The sequence below is a fragment of the Oreochromis aureus genome, linkage group 23 (assembly GCF_013358895.1).
Source record: "Oreochromis aureus strain Israel breed Guangdong linkage group 23, ZZ_aureus, whole genome shotgun sequence".
Lineage (NCBI taxonomy): Eukaryota > Metazoa > Chordata > Actinopteri > Cichliformes > Cichlidae > Oreochromis > Oreochromis aureus.
The window spans coordinates 15,285,023-15,298,784 of record NC_052963.1 but is presented as its reverse complement, the minus strand read 5'-3'; the positions used below and the strand labels follow the sequence as shown (position 1 = coordinate 15,298,784).

The 13,762-nt window shown below is 40.5% G+C and overlaps 1 protein-coding gene across 1 annotated transcript; it reads right to left on the bottom strand.

Moving 5' to 3' along the window:
• Positions 1-3,753: 3,753 nt before the first annotated feature.
• On the bottom strand, positions 3,754-12,870 carry LOC116323118 (angio-associated, migratory cell protein). The gene is made up of 11 exons (XM_031743378.2): positions 12,563-12,870; positions 12,316-12,459; positions 12,099-12,218; positions 11,151-11,290; positions 10,636-10,780; positions 9,659-9,742; positions 7,797-7,912; positions 7,614-7,708; positions 7,435-7,525; positions 6,942-7,096; positions 3,754-4,313 (listed from the first exon to the last, which is right to left on the bottom strand). Exons 1-11 carry the CDS (start codon positions 12,651-12,653, stop codon positions 4,238-4,240), a joined length of 1,257 nt encoding a protein of 418 aa, XP_031599238.1. The 5' UTR covers positions 12,654-12,870; the 3' UTR covers positions 3,754-4,237.
• Positions 12,871-13,762: the final 892 nt, after the last annotated feature.

Below are 13,762 nucleotides of genomic sequence, written 5' to 3'. Positions count from 1 at the left end.
TCATGCATAATGTTCAACCACTAAACTTATTCATCCTATTCACCAATCTAATAAATAACTGTAATTTGGCATGTTAATCAAAGATAGTAATATTCTTTACAATTTTTTCTTTTTTTTTTATAAAACGGTAAATTTGAAAATTCACGGATAACAACAATAATTATATCTTATAACATTTAAATTAAAATGCTTGCATATACCTGTGAATTTACCGTTAAAAAACATAAAAATGATTTTGTTCATTAATAATATGGTTAATTAAGGGGAACTGTAACAAAAACCTTACACTGGGTGGAGCACTAATAACTTTTTTTAAATGCCACATGTAGATCTAAAAAAAATATTTGGCTTGTAGATTTCTTTCACATCCCTTACTCTAATAATTGAGCACTACAAGATTTTACATACCAACTTTTAACCTTTCTTAGCAAAAAGAAGAAAATTTCATTGAGGTTATGTAGCTCACATATACACTGATTCCTGAAGCTTCTTCTTCCCCTGACTGTTTCTGTGGTTACTGCTCTCTGCCCTTGTAAGGTGGTATTGTTAATGGGTTTGTCACTTGCCTCCTGTTCCTCCACCTATGTTTACCTTGGCATTAGCACCTGCCTTTCTCTGCTCGGCCAATTTGTTCAGCATCTGTTGTCAGCACAGCACTTCTCATAGAATACCAGCTGCAATTTAATATATCAAACTGTGGCCCCATCAAGGTCTAAAGGTGGAAATCCATCTAGCCTTTGTATTTGGCCTTCTGTACCTGTGAGGCCAAATACACTGTTGTGACAAATGATCTGCTAGTCAGTTTGTACTGCATACCTTATAACCTGAATATAAAAGAATGAAAGCACTTTTCCATTGGTTTAAATCCCAATACCATATCTGCCAAAACAATGTACCACAATGCACAAACGTATTCATGCGTGCAACTGTTTGACTGCCTGTCAGGGTGAGTTATTCATGTATAGCCACAGATACAGACAATACCGCGGGAACTGTGGTACAAGGAAGAAGCACTTGTGCTCAGGATACTGGCTGACGCTTGTTTTCGTCATCCTAAAGAAAGGCTGAGAGAGGAGAGGAGGAGCAGAAACAACAGAACAACAGAATTTAAAGAACCCAAGAAAGCCAGTGTGATTCAGTAAGATACGGGCTTTGTTAACATCAGTCTTCTCAGTGCTCACTCTTGAATTTTTTTCTCATGAATATATGATTGCACACTGAGTCACTCCTGCAATCCTTTTAGCCTACTTTCTTCATGACCTTTGTGTGTAATAGACCTCTGTCTCACACTAATGTAAACACATAAGGTCAAACTGGCCTTCTATTTTAATAAGCAACAGAGAGACTGGTCAGCTAATAACATGCTTCCTGATTGTGAAAAATATGGTTCAGGCTACTAAAGTGCCTGAAAACCAGCCACTTGTTTCACTGTGAAATTTGATTATTACAAGAACTTTCACATAAACTAAACTGAGCTTTTTCTTTTTTTTCATGCAACATTGCTAATGTTTCTCTTACCACTGCAACCACTTTGAACCTTACCTTCGACATCTGTTCAAGTTTTTCCTTCAGTCCCTGGTGTAGTCTTTTTCTTGAGCTCATTCTTCCTAATGTTGCTGTCCACTGGGACAACTCTACTCTTCTGCTCTTTGTCAACCACCATTATGTCTTTATGGTGGTCAGCAGCTGCTTGTCTGTCTTGTCTTAACTGCAACTTAAAGTCCCACTGGACCTTAGCCCTGTTGTTGTCGTCCAGCTGTGTCTTCCACCGGAAATAGCTGCCGAGATGATCCCATACTGTTTCAATAATAAGCTCTGGGGAGGACAATCCATGACTTACTGTGTTTTTATCTATCCAGGTATGCTTTAAATGTATTGGCAGTGTGTTTGGGATCATTGCAGTACCAAAAAAATAAGACATTGCCAACATTGCCTTCCAGATGGTATCGTATGATTGATCAATATCTGACAGTGCTTTTCCTCAAAATTACATCAGATTTCACAAGATCTCCAACAACACTGGCTAAAATTCAGCCCCAAACCATGACAGAGCCTCCACCCTGTCTTACACATGGCTATAGACACTAAGTAAGTAAGTAAGTAAGTAAAATTTTATTTATATAGCACATTTCTAGATAAAAGATCGCAAAGTGCTTCACGAGGTATAAAACAAAAACAGTCCAAAGTTAACAAAATGCAATTCTAAAAAGATGTGTTTTTAGCTGTTTTTTAAAAGTAATCAATGAGTCTGCAGATCTTAAGTTCTGAGGAAGAGAGTTCCACAGTCTGGCGGCCACAGTGGCAAAAGCTCTATCACCCTTGGTTTTCAGCCTAGTATGCTGAATAACAAGTAGGCCCTGATCACAAGACCTCAGGGACCTACTAGGGACATAGGGCTGTAAAAGTTCAATGATGTAGGCTGGTGCTTGTCCTTGAAGAGCACCAGCACTCACTGTTGTCCTGCTCTCCTGACCTCCTATGTTCACCATTTGAACCACAGATTTTCAGTCCAGTCTTTGTGTACATACCTCAGTCTTTTCTTCCTGTTTCCCTTCTCTAAAGAATGGCTTCTTGACAGCCACCCTTCCACTGAGACCATTTCTGATGAGGCTTCGGTGAACAGTAGATGGACGAGCTGAAGGTCCACATGCATCTTTCAGGTCTTTGCTGGATTCTTTTCCTATTTCTTGAGGTCATGACTTTCAGATACAGCACTGTTCATCTGCTGTAGATTTTTGTGCCTGCTTTTGTCCTCTGTCTCCTAACATTTTAAGGAGACGTTGCACACCATGCTGAGATACACCAAGTTTTTAGCTAATAGCTGTTTGGGATTTACATTGTTGGTGTAAAAAACTACTTTACCTGCCAAACTGTATTATCTACGGGATTTTCACAGACTCGACTAAAGAAACAGGAAAAAAAAATGGTGTGTTTTTGGAACAGCCTGCTAGTAAAAAAGTACTCAGAGATAATGGATCTTTAAAATTCTTTGCCAAGTGCATAACTCAAAGGTTATCCTGTGAGTTATGCACCTTTTTTATTATTGATTCATAGATCAGCCATAAAAAGCTTGGACGAAAAAACAAAACAAACAAACAACTCCCTATTTGAGTTTGCATTCATAAACCTGAGTGTCCACGCCACCCACCTGCCTGTCTGGCAGACTGACAGTAACACTCTGTCAGCCTTCTGTGGCTGAAAGGTAAATACTAACAAGTCAGTCTAGCTGATTGGTGGCAAAATATTTTAAAAATAATGGGCGGCGTGAGTCTTTTGCACAGTAGTAGATTTGTGTTCAGTAGACATGGTTAAGTTTATTTACAAAATGAATAAGATACATGTAACTACATTGCAGACAGAAGGACTTATGGCTCCTAGGTGACGTTGAACTTCTTTATCCAATCTGTTTTTAAACGTCAAACAACTAAATTGATTATTTTGGCTTTTCAAAGTCAAGTTTTCTGCTTTTATTTTAAATCGGAATATCTAGGCTACAGTTTGGGGAAAATCGGCTTTCACTGGGTGCTCTGACGTTCAGACTGACTCACATCCTCCTCTTTCTTAATCTGATTTAGAGATAAAACAGATGTAAGATGAAACTGAACCAATTACAAAAAAAGAGACCACTTGAACTAAAAGAAGTTACAGTAAGTCGCATGCTTTCCCATCAAAATGACCTTAAGCTCCATGATGCATCACTGATGAATGTAAGAAACTTGAACTAAGTTTGGAGCAAACACAAGAAACAAGTTCTAAGGGTTACCAAGAAGAAAGTATATTATTTATTTTTTGTATTTACAGTTCAGTTTACATGAAAAAAATCTGTGTTTGAGAGCTGAGACCACACACATCATCCTCTTTGTATCATTTGATCTCTAAATTCATTTGGAGGACAGAACATAACAGGAGATGTCATCAACGCTTTGACTTTCTTATCATGAACAAGTGTTCTGGGACAAAAATAGTGAGGAACAGTTTGTTTTAAAGAATCTCAGAGTTACTTCAAGAGGTTTAAACATCTGCCCATGAAGCAAACGTGAAGTGCTATGAGGACAAAAAAAATTAAAAAGAATAATAATCTTTTGGTTGCTACAGTCCTACAACAAAAATCAGATCAGAATCATCCAAGAGCACACAAGAGAGCATTTTAACATCCTGAGGAGAAAGATGAATGGAAACAAAGTCTCATCTCCTAAAATATTCTCTCTTCTCTTTTGTTTGTCTTTTGTCTCGACTTTTACCGATCAGGTCTTTGGAGGCAGAAGACTTTCACCTGGTTGTCTCCTGAAGCGGTTACGGCAAGAGTGGCTTCCCTGCGGAGACACGAGGACAGCCAGGATGTGATTAAGAGACAGTGGAAACAAACAGTAAATATTTACTTGAACCCTGCTCACAGTTGGCTGAGTTCACATAGATTTTTATTATAAATAGTTCAGTGATTTAACAAGTTGGGCAAGCCGAGTTTTGCGTTGCAACTTCAGCCATTTGCTTATTGAGTTATTCGTCACCACGGGAGAACCTAAAAAGGTATGAAACAATAAGCAGGTTTCCATGGTAATTCATCACAAAATGTGAAACTGACAATGATGGATCTTCACTTTCAGCAAAGAAAAAAAAAAAAAAAAAGCATACGGAGGCAGACTCGGGCAGATTATCCTCGTAACCGGGCTGTATGCAGGAGACTGTTTTTTTTAATACCACCAATCAGGGACAGCATCAGTTCAAGCAGCTCAAACGCACACTCATCTGTATTCCTGGAGCTGAAGCTGATCTCAGTGCCTTTAACTGGAAAATCTCAAACTGGGGGGGGACTCGTGATGTAATTTGATATGCATCTACAAGTAGCTTTACAAACCACCTCATCTGCTCCTCCTGCTGTCTGTCATCAGTGACGTCAGCTGTGCACTGTGGGGTCTTTCTGCTGCTGCTCTTTTCACCTCTGGCTTTCCACGGGGATAACCAGAGTGGAAAAGAGCAGCATCAAAAACATCAACATACAGTGGGAGGGTGGGAAATTCCCAGAACAGAACCGTGTTTTACAGATGATGTGGTTGCTTTGGATCATGAGCTGTTCCACACCACCTCCATACTTTTTTCTTGACATCAATTCTGGTAGAGGTTGTCTTGGTTTTTCCTGAACCGTGCTGGCTTTAGATGGGGGTTTTTTAGCGAAGTCCAATCTAGGCGTTTTATTCTTGCATCATGAGCGGCTTGCACCTTGCAGTGAATCCTCTGTATTTACTTTCATGCAGTCTTCTCTCTTTACGGTAGACTTGGATATCAATACGCCTAACTTCTGGAGATTGTTGTTCACTTGGTGGGCTGTTGTGAAGGGGTTTCTTTCCACCATGGAAATGATTCTGTGATCACCCACTACTGTTGGATTCCTTGGACATCCAGGTCTTTGCTGAGTTGCTGAGTTCACCAGTGCTTTCTTTCCATCTCAGGATGTAACAAACTGATTTCGGCACTGCTAATGTTGCAGCAATTTCTCAGATGTTTTTTTTTTTTTTTTCTGTTTTTGCAGGATGGCTTGTTTTACCTGCATGCAGAGCTCCTTTGATCTCATGTTGTCTGTTCACAGCAAAATCTTTCAAATGTAAGCACCAAACCTTAATTGATAATGACATAACAAAGGAATTGGCCACACCTGCCCATGAAATAGCCATTGAGTCAATTTTCCAGTTACTTTTGGTCCCTTTAAAAGAGGGTGGCACAAGTTAAGGAGCTGAAACTCCTAAACATTTCATCTAATTTGAACGTGTATACCCTTAAATGAAAGCTGAAAGTCTACACATAATGTCAATTATAACTATAAATTGGAAAATGTGTCAGGATACAGGAAAAAAAACAAAAACTTTGGTCCATTTATATATGGACACTGACACAACAGCATGTCATAACTCCTGCTCAACCGTGGCTGACCTGTACCACACTGCCGTTCCCTACTAAACCTTTCTAGAAGCTACTGCTTCTTCTGCTGCCATTTTTCTAATTGATTGGAAGAAAATGAACAAACTGAAAGAGAGAAACCCAACTGTCGACAGGTGTTTTGCAGAAAAACTGAAGAGGCAAAAGGTATTCAACCTAGTACTAGCAAGGTGTACCTCATAATAAAGTGTCCGGTGAAAGTATGTAATTAAATTAAACAGTCACACAGGCCCATTATGAGACAATGACTTCTAAGGTACTGTGAAAAGCAGCAGTGAGAGTATTTGCTAGATATCAGATGATGCAGACTGAAGCTTAACAAAAAAAAAAAAAAAAAAAAAAAGAGAAAAGAGACGAAAACAGCTTCCTGTATAAAAGCATGTACTATGCAATGCTTCCTGATTTCTTAGTTTTTTTGCATACTTCTCACACTTGCATGTTTCAGATCATCAAATAAATTTTAATATTACACAAAGATAGCAAATACAAAATGCAGTTTTAAATTATATCATTTATTAAAGGGAAAAAAAATACCCAAACCTACCTGGTCCTGTGTGAATAAGTACATGCCCTTTAAACCTAATAACTGGCCTAATGGCCGTTCAGTTCATCCTTCAGGATTTTCTGGTAGAGAGCAGATTTCATGGTTGCATCAATTACGGCAAGTTGTCCTGAACCAGCGAAGCAGCCATCTTTATCCAGTCTTCTTATTGTTGAATCATGAACTGACCTCAAACATGACAAGTGAGGCCTGCAGTTCTTTAGATGTTGTTCTGGGCTCTTCTGTCATCTCGTGGATGAGTCGTTGATGTGCTCTTGGAGTAACTTTGGTAGGTCGGAAATACTTTCTCACAGCCAGAAACAGTGTTATGTATTCACAAAATAAGAACAACTAGCTTTTCTGCTGCCTCCCCATGAAAGACTACTTCCTCACATCCCTAATTTCTAATGCACTTAAGTGCCCTTGAGCAGGGCACACAGTCCGGGCAGTGTGCTGTTGCTTGTCTTACCTGTTCATAGTGAAGTCCAGGATCTCTGCGGTGTGGCCCTTGTACTCAGCCACCATGTTGCCTGAACGAGCGTCCCATAAACGCAGCGCGCCGTCTAAACTGCAGGTGGACACCACAGAAGAAGACTCTTCCCACTGCAGGTGAACGATGCCAGCCTGGAGAAACACAAACAGCAATGAAAACAGGCAAAGGCGACACCAACGTCTATTTTAAGGTAACATAATGAGTAAATGATTATTACAGGCTGGAGGAAAGAGAGTTGATGTTTTTAGCTCCTTTTTCGGTAAACTGTCAAAGAAAGACTTCCTGACTGAATGTTCCCTTTCACATTATCTGCACTCAAGCAACATCCCTTCAAACAAACCTCCCTAACCCTGGGAGGATTTCTGATATGACTGCAAAGCCTCCCCACAGAGGGAACGTAGATGAGTATGAACACAGGCGGGACCAGACTAAACGTGCACAAACTGTCCCGCTGTCTGCCGCTTCTCACCTCGTGCCGGCATCTGTGCCTCAGGGCTTGTGTCGAGAGATCATATATGGCCAGAGTCCCGTCCAAGTACGCGACAGCGATGAGCGGCAGGCTGGAAAGGGCGACAAAGGTGAAACGGTTGAGGGGGAGCTGAGGCTCTGATATGTTTCCGTATTACTGAGAGTGTGCAGCCCACTCACATGTTGCAGAATCCCACAGATTCCACAGAGTTGGATTCTTCTTCGTCTTTTGAGTCTTTTCCTTTGCCTCCTTCCACAGAGAACGTGCCGACCACCTTCACACAGACACGTAGGTCAGACACAGGAAGCAGCTGCTTCACTACACTTCCTGCCTGCTTGGTATTGGTTGGCTGTGGCACCCACCTTTCCCGCAGTGATGTTGATGAGCTTTGCACAGCCGTCCACTGAACCCGTCAGCATCAGAGAGCCGTCCTTATTGCAAGCCAGGCAGGTTAGCGCCCCCTGGTGTCCATCCTGACCTGTTAGGAGACAAACAGCATAAACTACATACATCTTAGTAAAAGTCTTGAAGCACCGCTCACTTCTTTATATTCTGCTAGAAGAAAAAGAAAAAAAGAAACGGGTAAAAACGATCTGTTCTCTGTCAACATGATCCCACACTGCTTCAATAATGTTGATGTCCAGGCTCTGGGGAGGCCAATCCATGACTCATAGTGGTTTTACTGCACTGCCAGTGTGTTTGGGATCACTGCCATGCTGTAAAAATGAAGTTCTTGGCAAAAAGAGGCTTTCAAGATAGAAATGCAAATGCAGACCCAAACCATGACACAGCCTCTACCGTGTTATACAGATGGCTGTAGACACTCACTGTTGTATCTTTCGTCTGATGTCCTTTTGGATGCCTCACTCTGTAAGACCTGCCACTTTCTCACGTTCAGTTTCTTGACTTCCACATGCTGCTTATTTGCTGTAGATGATTTTTTTGGGCCTGCCACTTCTCCTATCCTCCACTTGTCAAGTCTTCTTAAATTTATAGGACACACTGCACACCATGCTGAGATGTACCAAACAGTCGCCTAATAGCTCTTTGGGAATCGCCTTGTTGGCGCAAAAACTACAATTTAATTTCAAACTTTATCATCTTTGCCATTTCTCTTAGAGTAAGCCACAGAAATAGAACAACTGATGCATTTCTGTGAAACACTGCTAATAACAAAGTGACTAAACATAAAGGACATGTAAAACTAGTTGACACATTGCTGGTTCATCCCTTGCGTGAGCTGCGTTTTTTATGTTTAAATGATTCAGTGATGAGGGGCTTGGAAAAATTCCTCTTAAAATAGTCAGGGACAAAGACTAGACTGAAAATGAGTGAGAACAGGAATTTTGGAAAGACTTTATCAAATGTCTGTCTGAAATGTTAAAGGTAAAAAAATCCCTTTAAAAGGTAAACTCTGTGTACTTGGAATATACCCAAGGGAATTTAAGCAATCCGAAAAAACCCCCCCACAAAATTACTGGACTATGGACTACTTCAAGCCAGAAGAGCCATTGCACTATGCCGGAAGAGTGTGTGAATGTGAGGGTGTTCAAATATTTGTTTGTATTGTACAACAGAAAATTTCAATAAAAATATATGGGGAAAAAAGAAAATGAGTGAGAAAACAAAAAGCCAATGTCCAAAGAAAAACTTTGAAAGAGGAAAACCATTACTTGTCTATTACTAAGACAAATAACAAGAAAGTCTGACTCCTTGAAAGAAAATATAAAGAAATGCAGGAAAGACATTCACACAGTTCTGTTGTTTTAAACCAAGAATTATGATCAACATTTACTACTGCTGCTCATCCTAGTTGTTTACAACTGTTTACACATGTTAAACAACTTTCTCCAAATACAAGCTACAAAATGTATTTACAGAAGATCTTAGTTTTGCCGTTTGTTTTTATTGAGCCATAACTCAACAAATATGTATTACTCTCTGCTACTTTTATTGCTTTTCATCTGTTTATATGTAACTTTAATGTGGGAAAGAGCACCGAGACTCCTTTCATCCAGAATCTAAACTATTAAACTAAAGGCAGCTGTAACTCCCCCTGGAGTCATAACAGCACCATGACATGACATGCACAATAACACACCTTCTTTCATAAACACACCTCCGTCATCTGGCCATATAATCAAGATAAAACTTAATATGTTTTCTTATTTATTAAACTCACAAATCACCTTAATAATAAAAAGAAACTATGTGTCAGACCCACCTTTAATGACGTGGATAGCATTTCCCTGCTTCAAGTCCCACACGCGTACTGTTCCATCCTCATAACCCACCACAGCCCGTTTACCTGGAAGAGAAAATATATATTACATAGGGCTGTTCGATATAACGATATATATCAGATGATGATATGAAAACGTCTATCGTTTCATATTACGCTATCGTTTGTTTCGTGGTGTCGCAAAATCAACTGTTTAGGGCAATATTTTTTCATCGTTTTGATGGTCACTGTATAATTTCCTTAAGTTCTCTCTTCCTCTTATATCTAATATAGCCACACTACAGACGGACAAGCGATTGTTTTTATGCGTTGTCATTAGCAACAACGACGGTAAAACCATCGCGTGGCTCCGCAGTCCGCATGTTTATTTTCCACATAAACCTTTCACAATAAAGCTGAAGATCCTGTTGAGATTTTTCAAAATAAACTGAATCAAGTGAAATAGAATGCAGAGTGTTTACGCATGAGAAGCTAAAAAGAGCCGTCAGGTGGTAAAAAAAATAAATAAAGCTTAGAACAGGCTTTTCCCCGCAGCACGCCGTGTAATAAATACTCACAAAGAAAATTGAGGCCATTTCAACTTATGTAACGCACGGCGCCCAGCTGAAAGCACTTCAGGCAAGTTGAGTTGCCCGAGATTCACAGAATTTACAGAAAATGTAAAATTTTTGTTATTATACATCGTTGTTGGGACGATAAATGCCTTATATCGGGATATGAAATTTTGGTCATATCGCACAGCCCTAATACTACATGACTTTTGAGAACTGAGGAGCATTAAAGGTAAAACAGTGCACAAAATGACAGTTTTATCCATTTAAAACCACATCCATAAAATTATAGCATACAAAATAACGGCAAGAGCTGCTTTCACACAGAATTTTCTAACTGTAGGTGGTTAAAAGTGGGGAGGTTTTGGGGGTACTGTTTGGGGTGACTTTTTGTATCCCATCTCTCACCATCAGGGAGGATTTTGCCGCTGGTGGCCTGACAGGCAGGACTCTGGAAGGTTTTACAGTCTCCTGCGGGGATCTTCCACATCCACACGCTGCCATCATTCGTTCCCGCCAGCAGCACAGGAGCACAGGGATGCCACTCTAACCACTGAGATAGAAAGCAACAGCTATTACACACACACACACACACACACACACACACACACACACACACACACACACACACACACACACACACACACACACACACACACACACACACACACACACACACACACTTTCCTCCACTGCATTTGTTTGTAGTGGCAAGTTACTGGACTTTATAATCACTGTAGGTTGTACAATTTGAGAAAAGAGCAACTCACACAGATTCTCAGTCAGAGCAATCATCTTCTCTTTAGTCCTTATAAATTCTTTCAGCACTCTCATAGCCCACAGAGGTGCGCGCACACACAGACACACACACACACACACACACACACACACACACACAGACACACACAGAGTCATACCCTTACCTCCAGATCTCCCACTTCAAAGGACCAGATCTCCTCTTTAGTTTCTACTTTCCAGACTTTAATCAAGCCGCTCATGTCTCCGGACGCCACCAGGGAGGAGTCATGGCTGAACATGGCACACGTCACTGAGTCTTTGTGACCTGTGTAGGATCAGAGGGCAAAGAGCAGCTTAATGAACATGATGATTTTTTTCCCATTTTGCTTGAGGTCGACAGAAAAGACACTTGGCCATTTTCCTGCCCATTTGAGACATCACAGTGTGTCCACAGCTTTATGTAAACAATCTGAAAATACTCGTGTGGACACATTTCACACATGGCTGATGTCAACACAGTGCTCAGGCCTATGCAAATAAATGCACTAGTGCGTTTTTACTCCAAAAGAGCACACAAAGCCACATTGAGCCATTCACATACACATTCATACAGAGCTTTAGTCTGCCTCTGAGGATTTGCCTTCACTCACACTCTGATGGATGCACCAGCAGCAGTTTCGAGTTCAGCATCTTGACTAAGGAAGCTTGGACATACAGAACCTGTTCACCCTTCTGAGCCACAGCCAAGCCCAAATTGATACAAAAAAAAAAAAAAAAGAATTGCGATACTGTGCTGTATCAATTTTTTCTCCCACCCTTGTTAGCATCTGCTATGATGCCTATTTCCCAGAGTAATTGGAAATGCTAATTACCCGGGGGGGGGTTGTTATTTTATTTTGTTTTTGTTTTATTTGAGAATACCAGGATTGTGTTTAAGTCTGGAAAAGCAGGAAAGGAAGGGTTTTTGTAAAGACACCCATGTTTGCTCCCCGCCTGCATCCACAAACGAAGCCAAATCAAACTGTAACTAAACTCTCACACATTTTGTTCTTTTAACCATGCTGTGCTGGTGCTTATGTTTTAATTGCCATGGTAAAAAGCTTTATGTGATCATCTCTGATCTCTACACTCACCTGCGCACTCCAGCAGAACTTCCCCATCGCTCACCCTCCAAACATAGGCCTTATCATCCTCCCCTCCGCTCACAGCCAAGTTGTTGGTCGCTGGGTCCAAACTCACACAGAACACCGAGCCTGGGAAGAAAAAAAAGGGGGTCAGACCTTTTTAAACCTTAAGCAGCCAGGAGTAATCAGAGAGCAGCAGCAGCAGAGACACGAGGGAGGTTTTCACCGGTGTGTTTGGAGAAGGTGAGATCGCTGTCGTCCTGCTCTGCCTCAGCCTCCATCTCGTCCTCAGTCTCCCAGCCGTCATTGTCATCACCTGCGTTTCCCGCGTCATCGAAGTCGACGTCCTCCAAGTCATCAGCCAAATCATCTGCGAGAGAAAGAGCACAGCCCATGACGGTCACCTGATCTATCTCTGCTATTGCCCCGCCTGTCACGGGAGAGGAGACGGAACAGGTGCTGCCGAGACCCACCTGGGCCAGGCTCCGTGTCGTTCAGGTCGATGACTTCAATAATTTCCTCATCCCCGTGGAGCTCAATGGCACTTTCCTCGGAGTTATCCATGCTGCTAGCAAAACAACCGCAAAAAAAGCTCGGTTCACGTGACGTTTGAACGGCCTCGCGCTCTGCAGCTCCCAGCAAGCTTCAAAATGACACTCTGACTCTCAAATGTCGGTTTAAGTGGCGCGAGGACCTCAGAAAGAAGAAACTATCTGTCAGAAGGAAAACTGACTCCCCATGTTTTCGTCACGTTGTCGAGACTAGAGAGACTGGCGCATAGTTATGACGTAGGACAGTCGCTCGGATAAAGCGTCATTTACTATATGATCCGAAAGATGGCGCCATTGGCAAAATTACGACAACGTCCCGGGAAAATACTGGCTGAACGGCAGGATTAGCAAAATTTAAATTAGTAATTTAATACGAGTAAGTGTATAGTAAAGTCCCTGTGGGCATCTTGAAATGTCTGAGAAGACTTATTTGTACAGTTATGTTTAGTTTAGTTTTTACTTAATTTTCTATGGATAAAATCAAATAATTTTAATGGTCATGGGGACACTACACACTGTATTAATAGCAGTTTATTGAAAATAAATGATTAAAAAGTCTGTAGACCCAAAATTAGGTCAGTTAATCTTATATTTCTACCGATTTTACTGTTTTAAAATTCTCACATAGATTTTATTTAAAATATCTACTAGTAGTCGCATCAGTATTAGCAGCAGCAGTAGGCCTTATAATAATTTGAACCACATTCGAAGCACTAATCATGATTTGTCAGTTTCAAAGAAGAAAATATGACCAATATTTGACAGTAATACTAACTACAAATATTATTTTACTATCCAAGTATATTCTAGTCATATTAAAATCAAATCTCCATTTAAAAAAACATACAAATAGATGGGTAACAAGCATAAGCTATTTTAAAGTGTATAAACAAGCAGTTAATACGCACTAATGAAACACAGTGGTTACCTGTTATATGTTTAACTAACTAACATGCACTGCATTAAGAGTATTAAGTGGTTTATGTTAAAACTAGATAATCCCAAATGGAAAGTCCACAAAAAGATATTTGTGTACATAAAACAAATTAATCAGCCTAAACCTTTAGAAATAATTATTTACTGTTTTCTAGATTATGCTTGTCTGTGAATCTGTTTATTCAT